The 25,051-nt window shown below is 33.0% G+C and overlaps 1 protein-coding gene across 1 annotated transcript; it reads right to left on the minus strand.

The window, feature by feature from the left end:
* Positions 1-1,354: 1,354 nt before the first annotated feature.
* LOC113396188 (glutamate receptor ionotropic, kainate 2-like) lies at positions 1,355-8,043 on the minus strand. Its single transcript, XM_026634022.2, has 17 exons — positions 7,718-8,043; positions 7,234-7,394; positions 6,994-7,161; positions 6,761-6,927; positions 6,492-6,688; positions 6,075-6,340; positions 5,783-5,887; positions 5,598-5,714; positions 5,324-5,530; positions 5,021-5,182; positions 4,460-4,659; positions 3,826-4,027; positions 3,659-3,750; positions 3,155-3,291; positions 2,878-2,993; positions 2,092-2,244; positions 1,355-1,741 (listed from the first exon to the last, which is right to left on the minus strand). The coding sequence occupies exons 1-17, from the start codon at positions 7,794-7,796 to the stop codon at positions 1,442-1,444; spliced, it is 2,829 nt and encodes a 942-aa protein (XP_026489807.2). The 5' UTR covers positions 7,797-8,043; the 3' UTR covers positions 1,355-1,441.
* Positions 8,044-25,051: the final 17,008 nt, after the last annotated feature.

Below are 25,051 nucleotides of genomic sequence, written 5' to 3' on the forward strand. Positions count from 1 at the left end.
CAATGAAATGTAATATATTAAAATAATCTTATTAAAAATATAAATATAGTATGACAGACGTACAGACAGCACTTGTATGATATTTAAGAAAAACACGTGCCCGGAAATTATTGTTTTAATTATTTTTAATAATTGAAAACTGTTTGATTATTAAATTAATAATATTTAGTGAATTTTGAGATGTTAAATTAGTTTGAAATATTTTACCGTCCATAAATAGGTGTTATATTGAGTGAATAGTGCCCCACCCATTTTTGTTATAAAAGGCCGAACGCCCGCCAGTATTGGCCCAACAGACTCAGGCGACCTATGCACGTCCTGAACGACAACGACGATAGCTTCACTATCGCAAACGCACCACTAGTAGTAGGGAAAACCCACACACTACACAACTCACACTCACAGCGTTTCCGCCGGCGGAAACGAGGACCCAGATTAGCGACGTCACGGAGGCGGCCGTGACGTCAGTAAATTCATTCAGTGCTTAAATTCACACCCCACCGACTACGTTCTGGGCCGAGGTGCGATCTCATAGGAGACACCCTCAGGACGAACATCACTTTCGAGCCCAAAAGGGTTCACCTTAAGGCAGAGTCTTAGCACTCGCCCCAACGTTCGGTGACGCTGTAAAGGCCAGTAGGGCCAACAGCAATACACAACCACAGATAAAAAAAAAAAAACAAAAAAAAAAAACCAGTATTGAGAGGCTTCTTCGAGCCGTCGGAGCGATCGGACCTCCTCAGTTTGGAATAAATCAGAGAAAAATATTTCCTGAGTTTAATTTCATACCTTCGAGGATGAATAGAAATCCAAACCCTGACAGTGACCCCGCCAACGCTGACGTCATGTTTTTTTAAACACAAGCCGGGACAAGCTACTCCGTCATATATGATATTGACTTTAATGTAGACTACGATGATAATGATATCGTCCGGCCGATTCCAGTTCAACACTGATGGACTCTTTATTCCGTCACTCTCATAATGAGACGGGATGGCAAATCCGACACAACCGAAAAGAGTTCAGGAGCAGGACCAAAGGATTTACGTATTTTACCTGACCTGGGGCTTGAACCAAGGAGGCAGTCATGAGTAGTTTCTAGTCATGAGTAAATACTTAAAACTTAACTTGAATGACTAAAAATTATTCAGCAGCGACTAATCGATCTATTAGAAATTACGTTCACATTTTATGGCATTTTAATTTTATTTACTTTTTCTTATTGGTTGTTAACATTAAGTTAATCCATAGAGTAAAACTTCCATAAGTGTCCCGGAATAATATAAATATACCTCAGTATCACTGTTTCTAATAGGAGTTTATCTGGTAAATAAAACTTATTTTGGTTAAGCCACTGAGTCTATTTGTCTTTCAAAATTGTTACATGTTAAAAAGGAACTAAGTGTAATAAATATACATATTTATTTATTTGCTAAGTTTCTTATGTCATATTTGAAAATTGTCGGCTGTACTTGCGCATTTTCGCCATCTGGACTGCATTACTCTGTCGTCTACTGTGAGCTGTGTGATGCGAGTGACTCGATCTTTCAGAATGCGCTGTTTGTGCATCAAGTCTGTCATCGTCTCTAGTAGATTCGACATCGTCTTCTTCCTTATCATCATCTTTTTTAGAGCCTTTAGATCCGCTTCCTGTTGACTCTCGATGACGAACTGGCTTAACGTCTCCACTGAAGCTGAATATGAACTTCAACTCCGCAATCAGTTCTTCTCTGAATGAAACCTAAAAACATCGCAATACACTAATAAAATCACACTTATAATATTCTGATTTATTTTGACGATCAGTAAATCAATATAGAAATCATTACAAGTACGGTGGGACTAGACATAATTGACGCTGGAAAATTTCGCTTATTCGATTTTCGTCATTGTTTATGTATTATTTTTATCACTTTACCAACAGACAGCAATTGACGGACGATTAGTTTGGACAAAAGCGAAGTTCGAAATCGCTTCGACAATTAATTATAGTCGAATGGACTTTAACCTAGTCCCTCTGAATTATATATAGGACAATTCGAATCATTCGGATTGAAGTTTCAACACATAAATAAATTCTTATTTTCCCACCTTGACTTTGTGGGAGATCATCCATACATTGATAGTCATTTCTATGAAGGCACAAACGATAGCTAAACCAGAACCCGCTGCCAGGACAATGAACACTCCACCCACATTCGCTAACACCAGTGGCTGAGCATCGCCGCTGCTTGTGTCGTCATCCTGGAAAATTTAATTTAGTTTTGATCATTTACCTTTGAATTGTGAACGCATTTTAGACGAGTCAAACGTCGAATACATTACAAGTATAGAAAGCTTTAACAATTTTTTACACAAAAAAAAATGTATTCAAAATTTAATACCAAAAGTGTCGAATCTATATGAAAACAGTGATCTAGATATATGGAATGATTTCTATTCTTGTGCGTTAATCACGTGAATCCTGAACGTATCGGTAAAGATTACCAAACGACGCAGATTCCTCTGTAGGTGATTAAAGGCTATTTTTTTTTATTCCGTTAATCCTTTCCTTCTATTTAATACACAGCGAATCGAGCGAGTAATTAATAAATACGAGTATCTATACGACAATTATCATACAAGTATTTATACATAATTATGTACATCCGTCCGAACTTAATTCGTCACGATTCTCCTTTGCGGTTTGTTAAATATAATACACGTTCCTCAATTTATTTAACCGGCACAAAGGTATCATTATAATATTTTCCTTTATCGCCGCGAACTAGATTAATTATAAATAATAATTAGTTAAGCACAAGAAAATTCAGTGTCGATGTCCCAAATTCGAGTTTGTAATATTCGTTTAAGATTGGAGTATTTTTATAATATTACCGCACAAGCACCACCCCCTCTTTTTTCCTTCCACCACTTATCCTTCATCCTCATGATCTTTCCTTGTTCCTGTAACTGCAATATAGATTCACTCATCGGTTGTCTATATGGAGAATCTGATAACAAAAGTGGAGTAGTTAAAAGATCACACATAAAGATCATGAAATCACAACACTCTAAAGGAATTGGTAGTTAAGATAAGTACTAAGTATTTATACAAAATATATAAATACAGTTGAATATAAATTATAAAATAATTAGATATTAATATACATACTTTTCTTCATTGCAATGCCATATCCCTTGCTATCTAATAGCCCTCCCACTTGAGCAACGTCGCAATTTCTCTCCACCATATACTCGATCGATGTGGACTCCATTAGAAAGGCGTAGTTTTCGTCTTCAGATTTAACTCTAAAGAATATATTTTAACGTAAATAATACCCTACTGACAGAATTACAGCCACAGTGGCAAATATCAAAAGCTAGACATATGTGTAGTAGAAATTAAAGCGAACATGTCTACGTAACCACAGGTACACTTGATATTTTTTTACCCTCATAGTCCTGTTAGATAGTAGTCGAATACGACCGGAAAGAGCAGTCCTAAACCAATACGATAAGATGTTTTCCAAGTCACTGTCAGCTGCTACAAAAAATCGTTAAAAGAAAAACCCAATGACTTTTTATTCGAACCCGGTTCGCCGGAATTTGTAGCTAGCCACTACCAAACGGCTGTCAAAGTATATAAAAAAAATGTAAATTTATAAGGGTGACTTACCTCTCGAGTCCGATTTCATTCGTTTGTGTCATCAATTCAGGATGTGCGTCCATATACTGATACATTTTTTGATAAAGTATGTTATCTGACTCCTAAAATTATTCGTAGAATGTCAACCAAATAGTCGCCCATAAATAAAAAAAAATATATTAAGATCCATAAGTCACCTTGAAAAAACTAAAAGTTGCGCCTCCTTTCTTTGCTCCATAGGTTATGCCGTATGGATTGTTCGATAAATCGGATACACTTTTGATCGCATAAAACTTTGACTCAACAGTCAAAAATGCAGCGAGGTTAGCTGTATATGATGATACCATAATCAGAGTAAAGAACCACCACATACTGCCTGCCATCCTTGTCGATACTGCACTAAATAAAAAATCATAATTAAAAAACTATAAAGTATCGTAAAAAGATTATTTGCATTTACTCTGTGGCGTATATCATGTTATAAATCTATAAAATTATAAAAGAGAAATATTGTTTATTGGTAACCAAAAATATTATAATTTTCTGTACTTTCTGAAAATATCTAATCAAATTGACAAATATTTCAGCGGAACTGCAACAAGAGACTTGGTGTCATATATTTTTTAAAAACTTTGACAGTTGCAGACTGTCAATTAGGCCACCTCATGTTAAGTGGTCACAACTGCCACTAAACATGGCACTATAAGAAACATAAACCATTCATTACATCGTAAATGCGCCACCAGACTTGGGACCTAAGATTTTATATCCCTTGACCTGTTGTTAGACTGCCTTATTAAATCATATTATGATACACACAAAAGTAATTACATGGGTGCTATTTCAGATCCTTGTGTCAGCACACTTCCTAGGGTAAACCAAAATGAATTTGCTATGGTAAATTGATTATCCAAAGTTTCCGGCTCTGCTATACATGGGTATGGATTCTGCCATTCTTCCGGAGCAAATCGTCCAAGTATGAAGAGTAATACCGATACACCAACATACGCCCCAGCTAGCCAACCCCAAACCTTGAAACGGGAGTAATTAGTGATATCTTAATTCAGTAAAATAAATAGTATTCAATCAGATATCTGCACACCTAAATAGGTATGTGATTTACATTGATCTATATGGGTATAATATTTACAATAATATTTCCCCTCACGATTCAGTATTGGTTTTATAAGGAAGACTAGTAAACTGCACTTGTGCGACAAGTGTGTGCAAAACAAAATTAAACAAAAACGATATTTTTTGTAATATCCCGTCCTGATTTTCAAACCTTCTTGGGATCAGCCTATTGAGCAAGTCACTATGCAAAAAAGGCATATATTATTATAAGATAGAATAAATTTTAAACTTTAATTTCTGGCTATTTATTTAACTAACCTGGTATGAAAATGGGGATATGAAAGAGAACAGGTCAGGGGGTTGCTTCGTTGGCTTTTTATATAAGATAGTTATGCCTAAATTCATAAACGGACTGGTAAAATCTACCACTTTTTGACGCGCTGCTGTTATCGTCAAATCAGTTATTGCAAAATCTGCCCTCTGTAACAGAGAAGAAAATGAAATATATAAAAAAGAGAAACCGAATAATTTAATGCAATAACAATTATTTACCACGTCTGACTTAAAATTATTAACATGGCTAAGTATATTTCAGATATTTAGGTAAAGAATTTTATTTACACCGTCCATTATCTTTTCCATCATTCCAGTCCATTTGCGAGTCTTAGAGTCATATGACCCGTAAACGCCGTCGGCTTGGATATCGAATGTATAGTTGAATTCATTCATCTTTGCTAGTTCTTCGATGATTTCTATACCAAAACCTTCGTAACGTTCGTTGCCCTCTAGCTTTTTAGAAGACTCCTTCAGCATTCCATAGGGCGCGCTCTGTAAAATAATATACATTTTAATGGAGATTAATTTGAATTAGAGCTTTTGTTTAAGTGTTACGTACCAAAGCAGTTAGAACAATGAAGTGTTTGCCTTTCATGGATTCACTTCCTTCCTGTTCTACTCCTGGAATTATTTTTCTAGCTTCACTGAAACCATCTTCCGTAGTCCAAGTACCGATCTGTTGTTTATATAATAAAAAGTATTTTGGTGTTACAACGTTAAAAAAAATATTAAGCATTAATATACCTTTTCAAAACCATGAGCCATGACCTCAAGAACATCAACCTCTATATCAGAACGGAAACCGTCGTCATCAAATTTAATAGTTCCTGTCAAACCATCAACTTCCATCTAAAAGTGTGATAAAATATACCAATTATAAAAAAAATATCTATATAACCAAAAGAAATATATTAAACATGCAATGTTTTTCATAAAATCGTTTTATGTGATCCAATTTTTTTTTATTTTTATTTATGATAAAAAGTATCTTGTTAACTGAAGTAACAAATATTGCATTTAACAGAGGTTGCCTTACAGTTCTAAGGTGATTAATAATAGTGGAGCCGAATGCCCAAGTCTCGCCGCTGTCGCACGTAAAATTTGCGCCTTCCTCTAAACCCATTGCATTGATGGCCGAGGTATACAAAATAACTGAATCATACACTAAAGCCAATTTAAAATTAAGATCACTTTGTTGTATATCATTTTCTATTTGTCCTTCTGAAAGCTCTTTTACTTTTTCATTCAAAGCAGATACGAAGTTTTCAATGTCTTTCAAATTTGGATCAAAAAATCTAATTCCTGCAAATTGTTATATGAATAATTAGTTCATATTTATGATACAGAAATAATTTTTCGTTACAGTAAATTAGCTAAAAACGTTAGAAATAGTAAATTCATAATTTTTCTTTCTTTATTTATGAGAAATATTATTTTTATAAAAATAAAATACCTGTAATATTAGAACCGCCATGTTTATAAGGATTAATGTCAATTGTTTGAAAATCGGGATCCATAATAATATAGCTATGTACATCAGACATTATGCCAACTTGTTGAGCTTGTTCTAAAAATTGAGGTAATTTATCTTTTCCACAACTGACTAAATAATTAACAGAACCAGAAGATTTGATTGTTTTCAATTGCGATCTAAAATATATAAATTTCATTTGCTATAATTAAGTCAACAGATTCATTAATTCTATTAGCGATCTCGTTTACCTGTAATCATCACCGTCTGGAAGTTGTACTATCGTCATTAATATGTCTTCCTCTGAATCTAAGTCTTGTATTGTAACTATGCCGTCCAAAACCGCTAAATGCTCAGAACCTTCGTATATTATTGTGAAATCTGTCCAACTTTTCATTTTAATGATATCAGCGAATATCTAAAATTGCATTAAATTCGTTATTTCATTTTCTTAATCATTTTAAATGTATATTACTTGCAATACCTTTGAATAGGAAACATAATGAGGATATAAATTTATTGCAGACCAGTTTCGGTTTTGTGTTTCAATCGGTTCGACGATTATTTGTGGAATTTCTACAAAATCTGCAATGCCCTGAATATGTTGTAATGTAATCCTTGTCGTAGGCCCGAATACCGCAAATGTAGAACTCTACAAGGAATTATAACATTTAAAAATTATTATTGGATTTTCAAAGTCAAATCTGACAAATGTTGTTATAACCTCCATAAGTGAGCACATGGCATTTTCAGCTTCAAGTAAATCACCAGGCGAAGTTTTTATCACATTGCCCACAAAGGGATTCTCTTCATCCTGAGATACTGCATCGATGGCAACGTTAAATGCAGCTTCGTAAAAAAAACTTCCATCATCAAATATCGCTCCTAAAAAGTTTAACACTGGTTAAGGCATATATCGTGACTACCAAGGAGATATTTATATTGACAGACATTTATATTGCATATACTAAAACTTAAATTATGATGCAGCTTGGTAAAAAATAATAAACATACAGACTCACTATAATAACAATAAAAAACAAAATTTTAATATAAGATACACCAAAGACACGTACAACACCTCTGTCGAGATACAAACATGTTAATTAAAAATATATATTTTAGTGTTAATTTAAATAAATAACTACAGCATTTTTAGAAAAGATATATTCCTTAAACACCAGTGTAACAAAGGATGCAAAACTTACCTAGAGTTCTTTCTCCTTGTACATCAAACGAACAATTTATTATTATTAAATATATGAACCATTTCAAATTCTCGTACATTCTTACTCGCGTTCATTTGATCTAAAATATATAAAAACACGACGCGTTTTCACTGTGTCGAGTTTCGATATAGGTCTTAAATTCACATTGACCATCTCGAATTAATTTAGCAGACCATTATGTTATATAGGCTGATTATTTTTGGACCTATTCTACAGTTTGTAACGTACACCTAATTGTGTCACATTTCTAGTTAGTTGGCGATTGCAGCGTTGGCTCGAAATAGCCAAACCGCCTATTACATTTGTTCATTCGTTGTGTCACAGTACAGCACTGCAACCGCTGTTAGTTTAAATTTTATGAGCAAAACACAGGCTGCTCAGTAATTATGTAATACTGCTGAAATAAAAAATAAAAAATTAAAAGTAATTTATTATTAGAATAACATACTTGAGTTTCGGTATATTATTGTTGAAATCTGCGAAATCGTGCAACGCAAATAAAATAATGAACGGATTTCAGGAAAATATTGTCGAGTTTTCCGTACAATACTCCATCTAATACATACAAATTACGAAAATTTTGCATAGTTCAGTTTCCGTGTCTCCAGCTGATACAGCAATGGAGTTAAAATATTCTAGAACGAGAAAACTGTTACATTATTTACTGCAGTCTAGCGATTCAGAAATAACAGACTCGAAACTCACCACAGAACACGATCAACAAATATCAAATAAGGACATGCGATATTTACTTTAATAATTATAACACAAGGATAAACGCGAAAATCTCAATAAGTCCAGTATCACATCACCAGTGATACGTGAGCACTGCAGTATTCAATAATATTTAACGAATGAAATAATCAATTATTATTATATGAAAATTGCATTGTCGTATTTTATATAAATATATTAAGTAGTTTACACAATTTAGGCATTCAAAGAAATGATTTGTATATTTGAGCTATAATCTTTACAAATTGGTTAAATAAATTAAACACACGTTCAAAGATCACAGTCGTCCAAAGATATTACAGACACCTATACAATATACATACATGAATACTCATACACACACACGCAACATATTGTTTTGGAATTAGTAAAATTAAGATCGCGTTGTAATGTTTTTTTTAAAATTATTTACAAGCCAGGGTTGCATTATTGAGATTACTCTCAGCGTTTGTTTGCTCTTCCAGTCATCTTTATGTCTAGTCAACTTCCTTCTTACACAGCTCATCTATCTTCTATCTCTCTTCTAAATGTTTGAATCATAGACAAAAATACGAATACAAAAATAAATTGTTAACATACATTTTGTTTAATTATTTTAATATTAACCGATGATTTCGGGTTCAAACCCAGGCAGGCACCTCTGAATTTTCATGTGCTTAATTTGTGTTTATAATTCATCTCGTGCTCGGGAGTGAAGGAAAACATAGTGAGGAAACCTGCATGTGTCTAATTTCAACGAAATTCTGCCACATGTGTATACCACCAACTCGCATTGGAGCAGCGTGGTGGAATATGCTCCAAACCTTCTCCTGAAAAGGGAGAGGAGGCCTTAGCCCAGCAGTGGGAAATTTACAGGCTGCTAATGTAAAAAAATACTATAGAAAGTAATTGATTTTCAACTAACTATTACAGAACAGGAGATTAGTAAGTTTATAATTATGTCTGTTTTTTTCATTTATGTTCACCAATAATACTTTTGGCTCCAACTAGATAATTTTGCAATAACTTCTAATAAAAGAGGATTGATTTTTTATATAAAGTAACTTCATTTATTTTTCTTAATTACGTATGTTTATATGTTATAATATCAAATTCATGACAAAATTGTAAGTATTGTGTTCCATTGTAATCATTACGTCAAGCAGTTTTTTTCATTAGTGGCAAAAGTGGCATCTTTGTACGAAATCTATGAACTTCAAGCAATAAGGTTCTTCACGGAACTCCAGACTTACTTCTGTACCGCCTCATCGTCTTTGTATTTTTGCATGTATACGCTAGATGGCGCTTACCGTTTTTGGCGCTAGGTCTTCAGAACATTTTAATTTAACCCGATAAAATAATATAATACAATTGTTCATAATTTATTATTATATTTATTTTTAATGTAGATTTAGTGATCCAGTATAATTACAATGAAAAGGGACATTAACAACTAAAAAAAATAGTAAAAATTCGTTCGAGTTCAAAAATCCTCTTTGTGGTGGTGACCACTACAACACGTTTGATAGTCTGTCTTTCCATTTTTTTTCTGTAATTTTTTGTCGAACGGGTAAAAAGGTAACGGTAGAATATCTGATGCGTGGGTGGTACCCAACCACACGGGCTTGCACAAAGCCCTAACACCAAGTAAAGTGGTCCCTCAACCCATAGTCATTAAGGTAACTGAAATGTTATTTCACTTGTGCCTGCAATTACAATCAACCTGCAAACCGTAACACAAACTGATGATTGGGTGGTACCTACCCAGATAGACTTGCACGAAGCCCTAGCAATTTATTTTTTATTAATATAAAAAATAGAGAAAACAAATCTTATATAATATTCGAATGGGAGTATGGGCCACGGGAGTGTTAACACCGCAATATTCCAGACTCCGCACAATTAGTAAGAATTGGCAAACCGGGACAATTCTCACTAGCAGTAGAACCTCGGGTTCGGCGGCCATGTAAACTAAACTCGTAGCTATCAGATCAACGAGGCTGTCATAGATAGTAAATAAAGCACTTTGTATTGAAATTAATATTCTTAATAGAATTCATAAAGGCCAACTTTAGAACATATATTAAAATCTTTGTGATCGAAATGGGTTTTATTTTAGCGATTTGATACGTCTGATTGCAGAAACACGAAGTTCAAGTCTAGTTTATAAATCAATTCTTAATTTGGAACTTTAATGGACAACTGTTTCTATTTGAAAATGTTTTCGATCCCATGTTTGTGAGGATATATAAATTGATTGATATGACTATCAAATATATGTATATGATTCAATCTACATTCATTCATATGATACAATCTACATTCCGAACCAGTGACATTTTTTAATTGAATTTCTCTTGTAAAATATTATGATTTAAAATTGGTTTAGAAACCTACTTGCAAAAATATATTTTTAGATTTTCATTATAATGGCAACATATAAATATAAACTATTATATTTATTCTTTATCCAAAAAGTCCAACTTTTGTATCACACGGATTATTATTTTACCGTTTAAATATTTAATTAAAGCTGCTATCGGAGAAATTCAACTCGTATTTACATATTAAAAAATTAGGAAGGCAGTTGAGCAAGTGCTCGTGATGGCAAGTCGTCACCATTAATATGAACGTAGGTACTGTAAGAAATGATACACCAACCATACGCAGAAACATGATTCATGATCCGGTTTCTTGTGCTGTTACCATTCATACTTAGTGTAACCATTGCCCACAGACATTGACTCTGTAAACCAAATAAACAATTGCCGTCAACACGCTGTCAACAAATATATTAACCAAACAATGGCCCTTGTTTTTAATGCTATGATAACTAGCTAGAAAATGGGGTCATCCGAATAAGAACCGTTACCGAGTTACCGAGGTTACTTGCAAAATAGTAGTAGTAGCAGACTGGAGTGTCAGGAAAAAAAGAGAAAGTTTTTATTCTTATTTTGAACGAGATTACGTTATGAATTATAAACACAAATTAAGCACAGGAAAATTCAGTATTGTTAGCCATCTTGGTTCTTGTTTCAGTGAACTATTCACATATTAATATATTGAAGGATTTTGATAGATGTTGGATTGATACTTGTTGGAGCAGGGCTGTACTAAAGTGGATACCATAGATCGGCAGATTAATCGTAGGTCACCGCTACAGCCGGGTTGCCCGATAACCTGGAGTCTGTATAAAAACCGACAATATGTGATTTTATTTCACTGTGTGTTAATGTGTGTTGTGTATAATGAAATTAAATTTAGTTATACATATTTTTTCAAATATAAAAATCATAATGTCGAAAATATAAAGAAAGAAAAATGTCTTCGAACTTTTAATTCGTAATATCTTGTAGTCTCAACAGCGTAATATTTTGTAAGCGAGATTTCCAACGGTTGTTATTTTGACTCGGTGCTGAAAATAGGAAATGTTGCTTCCTCGTCACTACTGATCTCATATTTTCTGCTCGCTGTAATAATTATCTCGAGTTGGATGATCCTATAAAATCTTTCTGGCGAAAACATAAAAATGCTTTTAAGAAGTTAATTAATAGCGAAATATTTTCTTTTATAATCAAGTTTAATTAGTAAAGTAAAAACAAATAATTAAACTAAACTAAAGTACTACATTCAACGACCTGCATTCGAGTAGCATGAATAAATCAACTCCAAACCTTTCCTTAAAATAAGATGCCTTTCTCCAGCTTTGACATATTTACAGGTGTTACTTTTTACTTTTTAATAAAGTAAAATAAAATAAAAAAATCTTAGTACAACAGTGTTGGGAAAAAAATCCTATACAGATATTAAGCTGATTAAAACTTCAAAAAGTCCTATGGCGATGGAGTGGTAATGGGGAAATTAGATTCACGATGGACTTATATTATTCAATTATAAAATTCAAAAGAATCGTTAAACAGCGTTTGTGTGCTAAAGGATATTACAACACTAATTACTTTTTAGTTGACTGCACACCTTGGGAATGTAATGATCGCCTCCTCTCAAATAGCTAAAATATAATTATTATTGTACATGAACAAAATGGAAAAAAAAAATATCCCGCTGAGTTTCTTTCGCCGGTTCTTCTCAGGTCCGAGGCGTTAAATTCCGAACCGGTGGTAGATTTTTGACTATCAATAAGCAAGTGTAAACACTTCTATATTGAATAAAGATTTTTGACTTTGACTTTAACAATATTATTATTTCAAACAACAAAACTATATGGAAAACAATTTTCTTTTATTGTTGACCTGATTACTTTACCCGTATAGTGTTATACATACATGCATGTGTAGATACATAATTATACGGAAAAAATATATTTTGTAACAGGTATTTTTAGAGAACCTAAGGCCTTGATAAATTTAGACCTAAATTATAAATTAAAAAAGTTTTAGATTAACTTTAATAAGTTAGTGATAAATGAATGATCTGCTTCATCCTTAATAATTAACGTTATTATACTTCGTACTGGTATTACATGGAATCCAATTTCCGAAATTTATTTTGTTACGAGTAATATTTTATTTTTGATTACCTGTTCTAGTGATATACTTGAGTCGCTTACACCGTCGTAAAGTGTGAGATCCCTCGAGAATAATCTCTTAGCGATTTAACAGAAGTTTTTCTTATGAAAATATCTATCAATTCCATTAACTATTTCAATTTGTATAAACGTATAACTTATTATTTTTATTTATAAATAATAATTTAATATAAATTTTTTTCTATTTAAATGTTATTAAAATTCCTTATTTTCAATATACAGGGCAAAAGGGTATATACAATTATACATATGTAGATGTCATACACTACATTGCTGAATAGTGAATTTTGAATACATCGCGTTTTTGCAAATAATTTCACAATACTTACCTTTAGTTGCCGGCAGCAAATACGGCTACATGCTCTATGATGACTTGATGATGGCTCTTTTTATTCTAACTAAATCTAATAAACACGTGTATCAATTAATAAAATATACAAACTTTGTGACAGGGCTTTGTGTAACCCTAACATTTTAGTTCCCCAGTTTGGTGATATGAGAATTGATTAATATTTCACTTACCATTAAATCACCCACTTGTCAGTCATCTTAGTTACAAAAAAATAAACTATTCGGAATGTCAATAAAAATCTAAGTATTCATTATTTAAGCAGACACATAAAAGCACTTTTGAATCGTTACGTTAAAGTATTGAAATAAACGTATAACTCCTGGTTCGGCATCTAAATTCCACTTAGAAGAACCGGCGAGAAATTTAATAGTTATTCTTTTTAACCAATTTACATAGTTACGTCAATAAAATAAATCAACGAATATAAACTTCACAGGATTTTATAGTTTATTTTAAGAATGTGATTTAAATTAATTATTAAACAAAGTAAAACACATTTGCCGAATCTTATTAAGGTTCACTGACTTCGGAAATGGTAGCTTGATGTAATAACTTACATTTACTTTCCGTGGTTGTCCATTACAAGGTACCTTTTGTTTTTTATGAAAATTTACGTTGTAATTTTTATTTTATAGATAAAAGTGAGAAAAATAACGAAATAAAATTTATCATCTTCCAAAGCATATTCTTGAGCCGTGAATAAAATCTTATTTCGCTGCTGTAAAGCAGTATAATATTCAGTGCTCATGTCTTTTGCAACCATTCCCTAGAAAGCCATTTCATGTGAGTTATTTCAAGGAGCTCGAGAATTTCATATTATTCTTCAAATTATATCATACAAATTACAACACCTTAGGAAATGCCAGCGAAGGGCCTTATGTTGTTTATTTCTCTATGTGTTTAACTTGGTAGCAATCATATTGTATTTTCGTATGAAAAGACTTATATACTTGGTGGTAGAGCTTTGTGCATGCCCGTCTTCGTAGGTACCATCCACTCATCAGATATTCTACCGCCAAACAACAGTACTCAGTATTGTTGTGTTCCGGCTTGAAGGGTGAGGCAGGTTCCGCTGCGTTCTAGCGGTTTTAAAAGTTTTATTTACAGTGACAAGCTAAAAACCCACCTCAAAGCTTTGGTCAGTATTTGCTAGAGACTTTGGTACACCGTAAAGCTATTAATGATTACAAAAACTAAAATTTTAAATTTAGAACTAGAAATATATTGTCTAATTTATTATAGAAATTTTAAGTTTTATGTTAATATTTCATCATGCACATATAACATTAAACCCGTAAGATCTATCATCCGTATGTTTCAATTAGATCGTCGATTGTTGCGTGTATTTGGTTGAATTTTACAAATGGCTCCCAGCCTAACGCCAATCCATCTTGTAGTACACACTCTCATATAAACGCACAACTAGGCCGCGGTATAAATTAACCCAAAAAATTAAAAACCTATATTTTAAAAAGAATTCCATTATTTTGTTTTTTTAAATAGATATATAAAAATTGTTTTCGAGTGTAGTATATTTCGTGAAAATATTATATATTTTATTCATTGTAATCTGGCTTCGCCGACGTGCAATTTATTCACTTTCAACCGACGTTAATGTTGATCGCAATGACGGAGCGATAAATTCCTTTTGTCGGCGTTTTGATTTTACTCATTCAATTTATTTTTTGAAAATATAAATAAGCAAGAAATTTTACGATACTCTTAATTTCCATTAAGTATTATTTAATTTGCAAGGCCGATGGATACTATCCACTTACTAGTAATACAATCAAATGGTCTGATGGACTCTTGACAGTCGATAAGCAAGCGATATGGTATCGGTTGGATGACGAGCAAACGGGTCGCCTGATGGTAAGTGGTCACCATCGCCCACAGACCATTATACTGTAAGGTATATTAATCATCTTACATCGCTAATGCGGCACCAACCCTGGGAACATAGATGTTATGTCCCTTGTGCCTGTAGTGGCTCACAACAATACTGAGTACTGCTTTTTGGCGGTAGAATATCGTTTCTTTATTGAATAAATATTTTGACTTTTTCTTAAAAATAGGAATACCTTACAGCGCTGAATGGCTTTTCCACTCATCCCCCTCTAGGTAAATGGTGACGGCAATTTCTAGGACCATGCCCTACTGCTGTGTCTGTTCTGTGTGCTGTTCGCCATCCGCTACTACGGACGGGTCGTTAGGGCGGGTTAATTCACGAGGAAGTACCCTAGTGCGTGTGATATAGCGCTGTAATCCGGTTTAAGCCTGAGGAGGGTAATGTAGACATCCTGCACATACAGATCCTATTCTTTTGAGGAGAAGTTTTGGAGCTCTGTGTTTTAATCACCCATCAAAGCTCGAAGGTTGATTTTGAAGGTCAGTTTGCCATCAATTTTTCCGCAATAAAAATAATGCATTTAACGGACATGAAAAATGTGTTGGAACCAATTGGTTTTCCAGATCATTTTATTACAATATCTGGAAAAGTGCATCAAAATCCATGTTTTTGTTCAAGTAGACTCTTAGAAGCTTGGAATCTGATTTGCAACTGGTTCGGAATGCAGAATCCACTCAATATTTTTATTTTCTGAAATGAATTAAATTATTTACTATATACAATTAAAATCAACGAACACATAAATTTAAATGTATCCGTAATTAACGAAACGTAGTTAAAGATAAACTAACAGTATAATTAGTGTGCAAGAATGAGTTCAAATCCATTAACACGTATAATGTGACCACTGCATAATACAACATGAATTTCTTGTTCACTTAAATAGTCATTCTGTAGAAGGCATGTATGGCGTTAACATTAACAAGATTACGCTCAACAAGTCGATTCAGTTAAAAACAACGCTTATTCTAGGCATCGCGTAAGAAGAAACTCGAAACTCACCGCAGAACACGAACGTGAAATGTCAGAATTTGATGTATGACATTGAGAATAATAATTATTAAACATTCCTTGTGCTTGTTGTTATACTGGCACTGATGGTTTAGGATGAACTTTGAAAATGTTCAGCTATAATTCGTATGAATATTTTTCAACGACGGCACATTACCAAATTAAATACAAATTTTGTTTTTTTTTGTACTGTGTATCACAAATGAAGTTATTCCCATTTCAATGTTGTCTTTATAAAAAATACATATATATTCATTATAATATAAAAGCTGTGATGATACAGTAATTACAAGCACTAGGGACGTAACATCTTAGTTCCCAAGGTTGGTGGCGCATTGGTGATGTAAGGAATGGTTAATATTTCTTACAACGCCATTGTCTATGGGCGTTGGTGACCACTTACCATCAGGTGGACCATTTGCTCGTCTGCCTACCGATATCATAAAAAAAAGAAAAAAATAACATAATTGTGTATTTTTGTTTTTTTTTCATACCGGAAACTAATTAAAAATCGGGAAAGCTGATTATACATGAGCTTAGTTGTGTATACGAGTTAAAAGAATAGTTTTTTTCTTTTTGGTCATACATTTAAATAATCATTCCTCATATCGTTGATGTGCCACCAATATTGAGGACAGAGATGTTATGTCCTTGGTGCCCTTTGTTCTAACTCACTCACCTTACAAATAGAAACACAGTAATACTATATATTGTTGTTTGGTAGTAGAATATACGATCAATTAGATTACCTACCCAGACATACTTGCAAAAAGCCCTACCCTATAAACTAGTATCGGTGGAAAAGCTTTGTGTATGTCGTTGGCTATGTAATCTCATCATCATCATCATCATCAGCCCTCATTCGTCCACTGCTGGACATAGGCCTCTCCAAATGCACGTCACTGTGGTCTTTCTTCGGCAACTCGCAGCACCTGCCAGCCGTCTTGCGCAAATCTATGTAGTCTAGTACCAAAATATTCAAATCTTATGTTCAAAAGTTAAGATATACTTTTTATAAATAAGAAGATAAATTCACCCAAAAATGACCCAAGCACGGTCTACGGACGAATCGGCTGTATTAAGTGCCCTCGGTAACCACACTTTATTCGTAACGAGTTTAATCCGCGTTAGCGTTTTTTATATAGCTTTTATATAACGTTTATAATCAAAATTTTACAACAAAAAAAATAATTAAAATAACCTGTATTTCAAATAAATATATCAATAGTAACATTTTAAGAGATACAATTTGTATGTTTTTATGTAAGAGTTTATCTCCGGAACATATGATCCAATTAAAAAAAAAATACTGGTACAAAGAGATTTATTTATTTATTTATTTAACTCTTTATTGCACACCAAATATACATAAAGATACAAAATATATTTTCTTTAAAAGAAAATTGGCCAAGCAAAAGGCGGTCTTATGGCTTATAAGCCATTTCTTCCAGACAACCTTTGGGTTAGAAGGATAATGTGTATGGAAGACGGCAATATGGTGGTGCAGTAAAAACTTACATTATGAAATAATAATGAATACAACTCAATAAATAACTTATTCTTTAGTACTATATGGTATAAATTATAGTATATTATTTTCGTTATTTATAAATTGCACTTATACGAAGTCGGTAGTATTCAATATTATCAAGAGGATAAGGAATATTTTGTCTCCAGCGTATTCATATGATAAAATGTTGCTTTTTTTTGGTATTAAATTAATATCATTGGAATGGTCTTGACCTAAATTAGTACCTTTTTTAAGGTTTCACACGGTACCCAGCATTAGTTGTGATAATAATTTATTGTGAGTTAAGATATTATTTCGCTACGTAAATGATATTAACAGTTGAACTATTTCATACGGTTTTCAAAGCATTAAACATAGAAAATAACGAAATAAAAAATAAAATAGTACGAAGACATACAAAAGTAGGAATCAGAGAACGTAATAATATACCAACCCTTGTGAACAAAGAAGTCGGTGGCGGGTCAAGCCCTCATTAATTACGAGAAGGGTGGCCTAATGCCCGCATCTTGGAACCACGGAATGCTCGGCTTAACTATAGGGTTCACATTACTCCAGAGACGAATACTATCTATCATATTGTTACGGACTTATATGTAACTATATAACATACAGAAACTTATAAGGCATTTTAATATGGCAAGTAAAATAATCGTTTTTTTTTTTATGGTAACACCGCCCTTAGACAATGGCGCTGTACGAAATATTCGTCGTAAAATTAAAAATTCATCGAAAGATTCGGTCTTAAAAACTCCACCAGCAATTCTTGGTGAGAAAGTAAATCAAGGGATTATCAGAAACAATTAATTATTTAGGTCAGTTTGATGGTTGTAAATAATCAGTCCTAATAAATAGTTTGGTCAGTAGAATTACATGGGTGGTATTATATATGTAGAGAATTATATGGATATCAAAGTGGTATTATAATTCCTGCGAAAATAGAACTATTACTAGACATTTATAATTTTGTAGCATTACCATAATTAACTTTGATTCGGGTAAAGAAATAAAACGGAAATTTAGCATTTCGAAAGGAAGCGGTCGCAGATTAAATATTGAACGATCTAATGGTAGCCGGGCTTGTTAGAATTATTAAACGAAGCTGAGAGACTTCAGAGATCCTTCGCAAAATATACAGACGTCACTAAAGCCGAGTCTACACTAGAGAAAAAAAACCGCATTTATTTTAAGCTGTGATGGAAAAGGGATTTGTCATTATCTTAACTTAACATCAACAAAAATTAACATTATTTATAATTGTTGGTTACTGTAATTGCAGATATGGATAACTATTTTAATGGGAGATGCTGTTCCAAAGAAAATAAGAAAGCATTGAAAAATAATTTCCATTATATTGAGGATATTTAATAAAATAAATTTGATAGCGACTAATAAAATTCTAATCTTCATTATATCAAATATATTAAGTTTATATTTTCGAACAATGAAAACACACATTTTGTTTCTTATTATCGATGTTCTATTAGTCTTCTAATATTCATTTACAGTTTGGCTCAGCGAAGCATTCTTGTTTTCAATTGTAAAAGATAACTATAATCAACTATTTAACGTGTTATTAATGTAATTATAACCAAATAATACGGATATTCGTTTCACCTTCTTTTTGAGATGCTAGGTATTATAAAAAAATGGTGCCCAGGTTTGTTTGATTTTTCCGACCTTGCCGAAGAGGCATTGGATCGAAGGGGGCTGCGGGATTACTATTGCTGTCTCCTGCGCCATATTCCGCCTATGGTGCCTTGGTGAAATTCGTATCTCTAATACATTAGTCCCTTAGTTAGGGACTAATACGAAAACGATATCTATTATTCGTCTCCCTTTTCCGAAAACGAAATCTATTATTCGTCCTACACTCTTAGTATCAAATAGCCCATTTATTGAGGGAGATTATAGACTATTATAATCACGCTATGACCTCATATGAGAATATAAATCAGCAGGATAATATAAAGCTAGAAAAAATGTATATTCATGTTGAACTATCGATCTGATTTAAATAATGTTTTTGATTTGGATAGCCCTTTTATTGAAGAAATTTTAAAGTTGTATAAGTTATAGCTACAATTTTTTTTTATTTGAATGAAACCGTGAAATACCGATTTGGTCATCTGAGAATAAGCAATATCGTATTAACTATCGATAACTCTGGTGTAGTAACTACTGAGTTTCTTCTCGGTAGAATCTGCATTCCGAACCGGTGGTAGCTTCACTTAATATAGTTTGTTAAATGACGATACAAAAGTGCTTGTAAAAGCTGCATCAGACTTCTTTCATTAAAAGATGATATTAAAAATAAATAGTAAATATGTACTGGACTCGAGGTTTTTATCTAAATTATAAAAAATATATATATAACCTCAATAATGTATTAATAACTTTATATTTATCATAAAATAATAAGCGAACAACATCCACATATAATAACCGAAATAAAATAAAAAGACTCCCTTTGAAACATAGTCGCTATCTCGTTAAATCTCTTCAAAAACAAGGACTTATACTTGTATAGTATTTCTTTATTTGAATATAGAATGAGTTTAATTAAATATAAAAAATATCAATTAAAATAATAGATATAAATATTTGAATGAGAAAGTAAGCAATAAAGAATTTTGATTAACCAAAGCTGACCAAAAGTTTTCATTATATTTAATTTGATTTTTAATCTTTCATTAAAGCTTCAAACAGACATTATTAAAATTGAGATCCACGATGGTCCAGTGGTTTTGAGACGTGAATCTAAACGGTTGATTCCGAATTCAAACCCAGTTAAGTATCACTGAATTTTGTTGTGCTTAATTGTAGTCATTTCGTGTTCGGCTGTGAAAGTAAACATGGTTCGAGAACCAAAGGAAGATATGTGAAACCAACGTTAGAAAAACATGGTGCAGTTGGGTCTAAAACTTCTCTTCAGAAAGAAAAGAAGCATTAGCCTAGCAGTGCGTCGTGTACAGGCTGTTACTTGTTATTAAAGTTATTTTGTTATGTTTAATTATAAAATAAATCGGCTGTCATCTCGTTGTTTAGAGTTTTACCCACGATTGGGTTTTCACTTAAACAATCACAGCTAACTTAATTTGCATTTATAATTCATCTCATGCTCGGTAATGGAGAAAATCGTAAAGAAACCTACATCCTGCTTCGTGCATTCATATATGGATCCTCTAACACGCTTTAGGCTATACTTCAAATCTCTCTCCGTAAGTCGAAAGGAAATTTTTGCCCAGCAGTGACATATTTGAACTTTTAGTACTTTATAAATGAAATACTTGATGGTAGGACTGGGTAGGTGCAGTATGCCTTAGTAACACCGGATCATCAGATTCTAGTTCTATTGCTAACCAGCAATTCTTATTATTGTTGGGATTCAGTTTAAAAAGGAGAGTAATCGAGTGGGGGCGAGTAGTTACAGGCATAATGGCAAAAACATTAAAGTTAGCCAATGTATGAGTGTTGGTCACGTACCGTCAGGTTGTACTTTTGCCAGTCAGCCTATCCATGTGTCGAAAAAATGCCACTCGATTAATTTAAGAAACAAAACGTACATATTGTTACACTATTTCAAACAACTTATTCTGGAATTTGAAGTTAAACAAACGACTACTTTATAGAATTAGCTGATGCGAAATCTTATGATTTCTGCATTTCATACTCCATTCTACAAATATGAACTGCATATGGAAACTGATCGCTTCAGAGTGCCCGAAAAATTGATGGCCCTGTATTTCAAGTACGTGTGTCGCGGCGAGCTCGAATTTTATCTGTTGGAGAAAGGCCAGCTCAGGATTGAGTTCAACTTACACAACTCTACTGGCATTTTTGCCATTGAAATTTTGTAAAGGAATACTTTTAAGACGTGCTCTGTCTTAGCGCTTTAAAACTTCGAAGTTAGTCAATGGCTATATACAAATATATATGTTTATTATGGAATCTGTATAAATTTCTTATGTGATATTTTAGGTGATTTTAAAGGCGTTATACCTTTTGACTGCCTCATTAATCTAGTAACTAGATATAATGACGCGGATCCCAAGGTCTTGGATTTAAGTTCCAAGTCAGGGCGATAAAAAATCTATCGATTTTATCTCAGTAACAGCCCGGAGTCTCGAAGCTGGAAGTGTGCTCACTCCCGTTCTTTGAACAGTATTTAAAGGCATTGGTCTTGTACCGAAGTCTTTCCAATCGTGTCGGGTTTACTGTCCTGTTGGATTATGAGAATAAGGGAATAGAGAGTGTACCTGTGTTTGTGCACACGCTTGTGCACGATCTTATGTCCGGCGTAGTTGTATTGTAGGTCTTCCTTAAGATTGGTCGCTGTGATCGAAATCGGTCATGACTTATTATTATTATTACCTAGGTTGAATTAAAGAGTCAGCGACATACATCATTTTATAGTTGTATTGAAGATAACAATAAAGGCACGATTATACTTTTAATATATGAATGTTGGCTGTGAATATATGAAGTCCATAACAGTTTTTACGGTTGTTACAGTTTTTAACAGTCCAATACATTATTTTCATTTTAAAAAACCACAATAAACACACATATTAATTTGATGGATTTACTTACATTAACAGCCTGTAAATTTCCCACTGCTGGGCTAAGGCCCCCTCTCCCGTCGAGGAGAAGATTTGGAGCATATTCCAACAAGCTACTCCAATGCGGGTTGGAGGGTTTACTTAATATATAACATTAATATTTTACTTTTCGAGTTAATTTGTATTCTAAAAGCAGTTTTAATTCAATTTGAAATACATCTTCAATAAATAGACTATATTGGCCAACTCACGGACTTTCTTAAAGCAAATAAATTGAATTCATTTATCACCTGTCGCCACCACGTCTACAGCCAACACGGGGATGTATCTTTCAATCTCTACCGAGGAGCGAATTTTGTTAATCTCAACCGATACAGCGAAACAAATCTTGTTCATCTCGAGTTAGTCATAATTATTTATCCATTAGAAAATTAATCCCAACTGTACCCCAGAATTCCTCAAACTTAAATGCTCGTTATTTTTTGTAAAAATTGTTGATTCCACATTATTAACACAATCGTTTTAATTGTCATTATAAAGTATATATAAATTATAAAAAAAGCAGTTATTAATACAAATACAACACAGAAAGTACAAATAATGTGCGAAATGGTCACAAGAATGCTAGCAGTTTGATATGAAATTTGGATTATCACGACGAAAAATTAACCAACCCGTTAGCCGTTAGTGGAAAAAGCACCTCAGAGGCATAACGGCGTATTTTAATACATTCATATATTTTTTATTTATTTAATAAATATGCAAACATCAATATGTACCACCTGATAGTGAGTGATCACCATCACCTAGAGGAGTATACTCTCTTCGCCCATAGATTATCCTCAAAAGGGTAGAATTGGTTTTACCCCAGTACTGGGAAAATAGGAGGCTGTTACTTTTTACCCACTCTTAAGCCGAATCACAGCACTATAAAGTATTGCTCTTTTAAAGACAAGATCTTTATTTAATAAAGAAAAGTTTTGCTTTGTTTATAAGATAGGTGGGACGAGCAAATGAACTATCTGGTATTAAGTGTTCATCACCGCCCATAGACACTGGCGTTGTAAGTAATGTTAACCATTCCCTACATTGCCAATGCGCCACCAAACTTTGGAACTAAGATGCTATCTCTTGTGCTTGTAGTTGCAGTGGATTACTCAGCTTTCATATCGGAACAAAACAATAATAAGTATTGCTATTTGGCGATAATATGTCACATTGCACATAGCCCTCCTACTAAATTTATACCTAGGACTTCGAATAAAAAAGAAAAAGTAAAAAATTACGTCATGCAAGAGCAAAATATATGGAGAAAGGTGAAAAAAGTAGATGTGATAGAAGATCATGATACTAGAGAAGAAGAACATAATAAAAAGGAGGAAGACTAAGGGAAGACTATATTATTATAAGAGTAGATTATACAATTATACATATCCATCGATAAATAATCAATTATGTTAATCTATATATGGATTTGTGTATTTCTTGTATTGTTTTGCAATCGTATTGTAATTTCTTACTCTTTCGTGCTTCCAACTGTAAAATCTAATATATACTCGTATTTGTTAAATGAAAATATATTTCATCGGCCACGAATAAAGCTGTAAATCTCGTATTCCGGCTTCATTGAAAAATCCTTGACCGAGATCATATATACTAATATTATAAATACGATTATATATCTGTCTGTCTGTTTGTCTGTTGCGCTTCTACGGCCAAACCACTGAACCGAATTACATAGATTAAATTCGGTATGAATATAACATAGGCTACTTTTTTATCTTACACCTGAGGAACCCCTAAAACGCGGGCGCAGCCACTGGCGACAACTAGTTATACTATAATTTCTCAAATCCTCCACTCGATATTGGTTTGTAAAACAACTCGTACCTATTGTTTACTGAACTCGAAATAGTTCCAAAACAAATCAGAACAAGTCTTCATTTCCATGTTGGATCTCAGCCAATTTAGTTTATAGTGTTTTTAAAGAATTTAAAAATTTTCAACGTCTCCAATTTTTATTTCTTTGTAAATTATGTTTATGTGTGTATCTTATATACGTGTATACACACATAGTATTTTATTTTAATATTTGATCTGAACATTTGTAATTTTATATAATAACGAGGTTCCGGCCCGTCTTCGTCCTGGTTAAATGAAAATTTTATTTGCTTTCCGATAGCAATGCCATATACTCGGTTCAATTTAAATCATTTAGAGACCCAAGAAATACACACACAACATTTCATTGGAATCCGTCTAACCTAACGTCTAAGTGAATTCACCCTAAGTAGGAGGAGTTCACTTACTCCTCCTAAGAAGAAGATAAGAGAAGAGATTTATTTTTACCTAAAGATATTTGTGTAAAACCACCAAACCAAACCAAACAATTTGACTCCATTAAAGTTACAGTTAAACATTACATATAAATACAGGATTTATGCCATTGTTAAGGTAAAGCCTCAGATATTTTTGACAAGGGTTAGAGCTCATTCCATCACACTACTTTTGTGCGGTTTGGTTGATGTGGCAATGTTTTATCCGACACGTGCAAGTTTAACTCCCCGAACTAGATGAAATTATATTCCAGTGTATAAGAATTACATATCCTTTAAACAAATTCTCTTATAATGTTTTTTTAATATTGACATAAGCATAATACCTATCTTTTATCTATACAAAATAAATACG

Source organism: Vanessa tameamea, chromosome 11 (assembly GCF_037043105.1).
Source record: "Vanessa tameamea isolate UH-Manoa-2023 chromosome 11, ilVanTame1 primary haplotype, whole genome shotgun sequence".
Taxonomy (NCBI): domain Eukaryota; kingdom Metazoa; phylum Arthropoda; class Insecta; order Lepidoptera; family Nymphalidae; genus Vanessa; species Vanessa tameamea.

What these genes read in the sequence shown, in the direction of transcription:
- LOC113396188 (XM_026634022.2), bottom strand. Translation starts at nt 7,796, where the DNA reads ATGTACGAGAATTTGAAATGGTTCATATATTTAATAATAATAAATTGT. An exon ending in TGGAAAAGATAATGGACGGT is followed by an intron (nt 5,183 to 5,323) that starts GTAAATAAAATT and finishes TCTCTGTTACAG; the next exon opens with AGGGCAGATTTTGCAATAAC. An exon ending in CAACTTTTAGTTTTTTCAAG is followed by an intron (nt 3,751 to 3,825) that starts GTGACTTATGGA and finishes GAATAATTTTAG; the next exon opens with GAGTCAGATAACATACTTTA.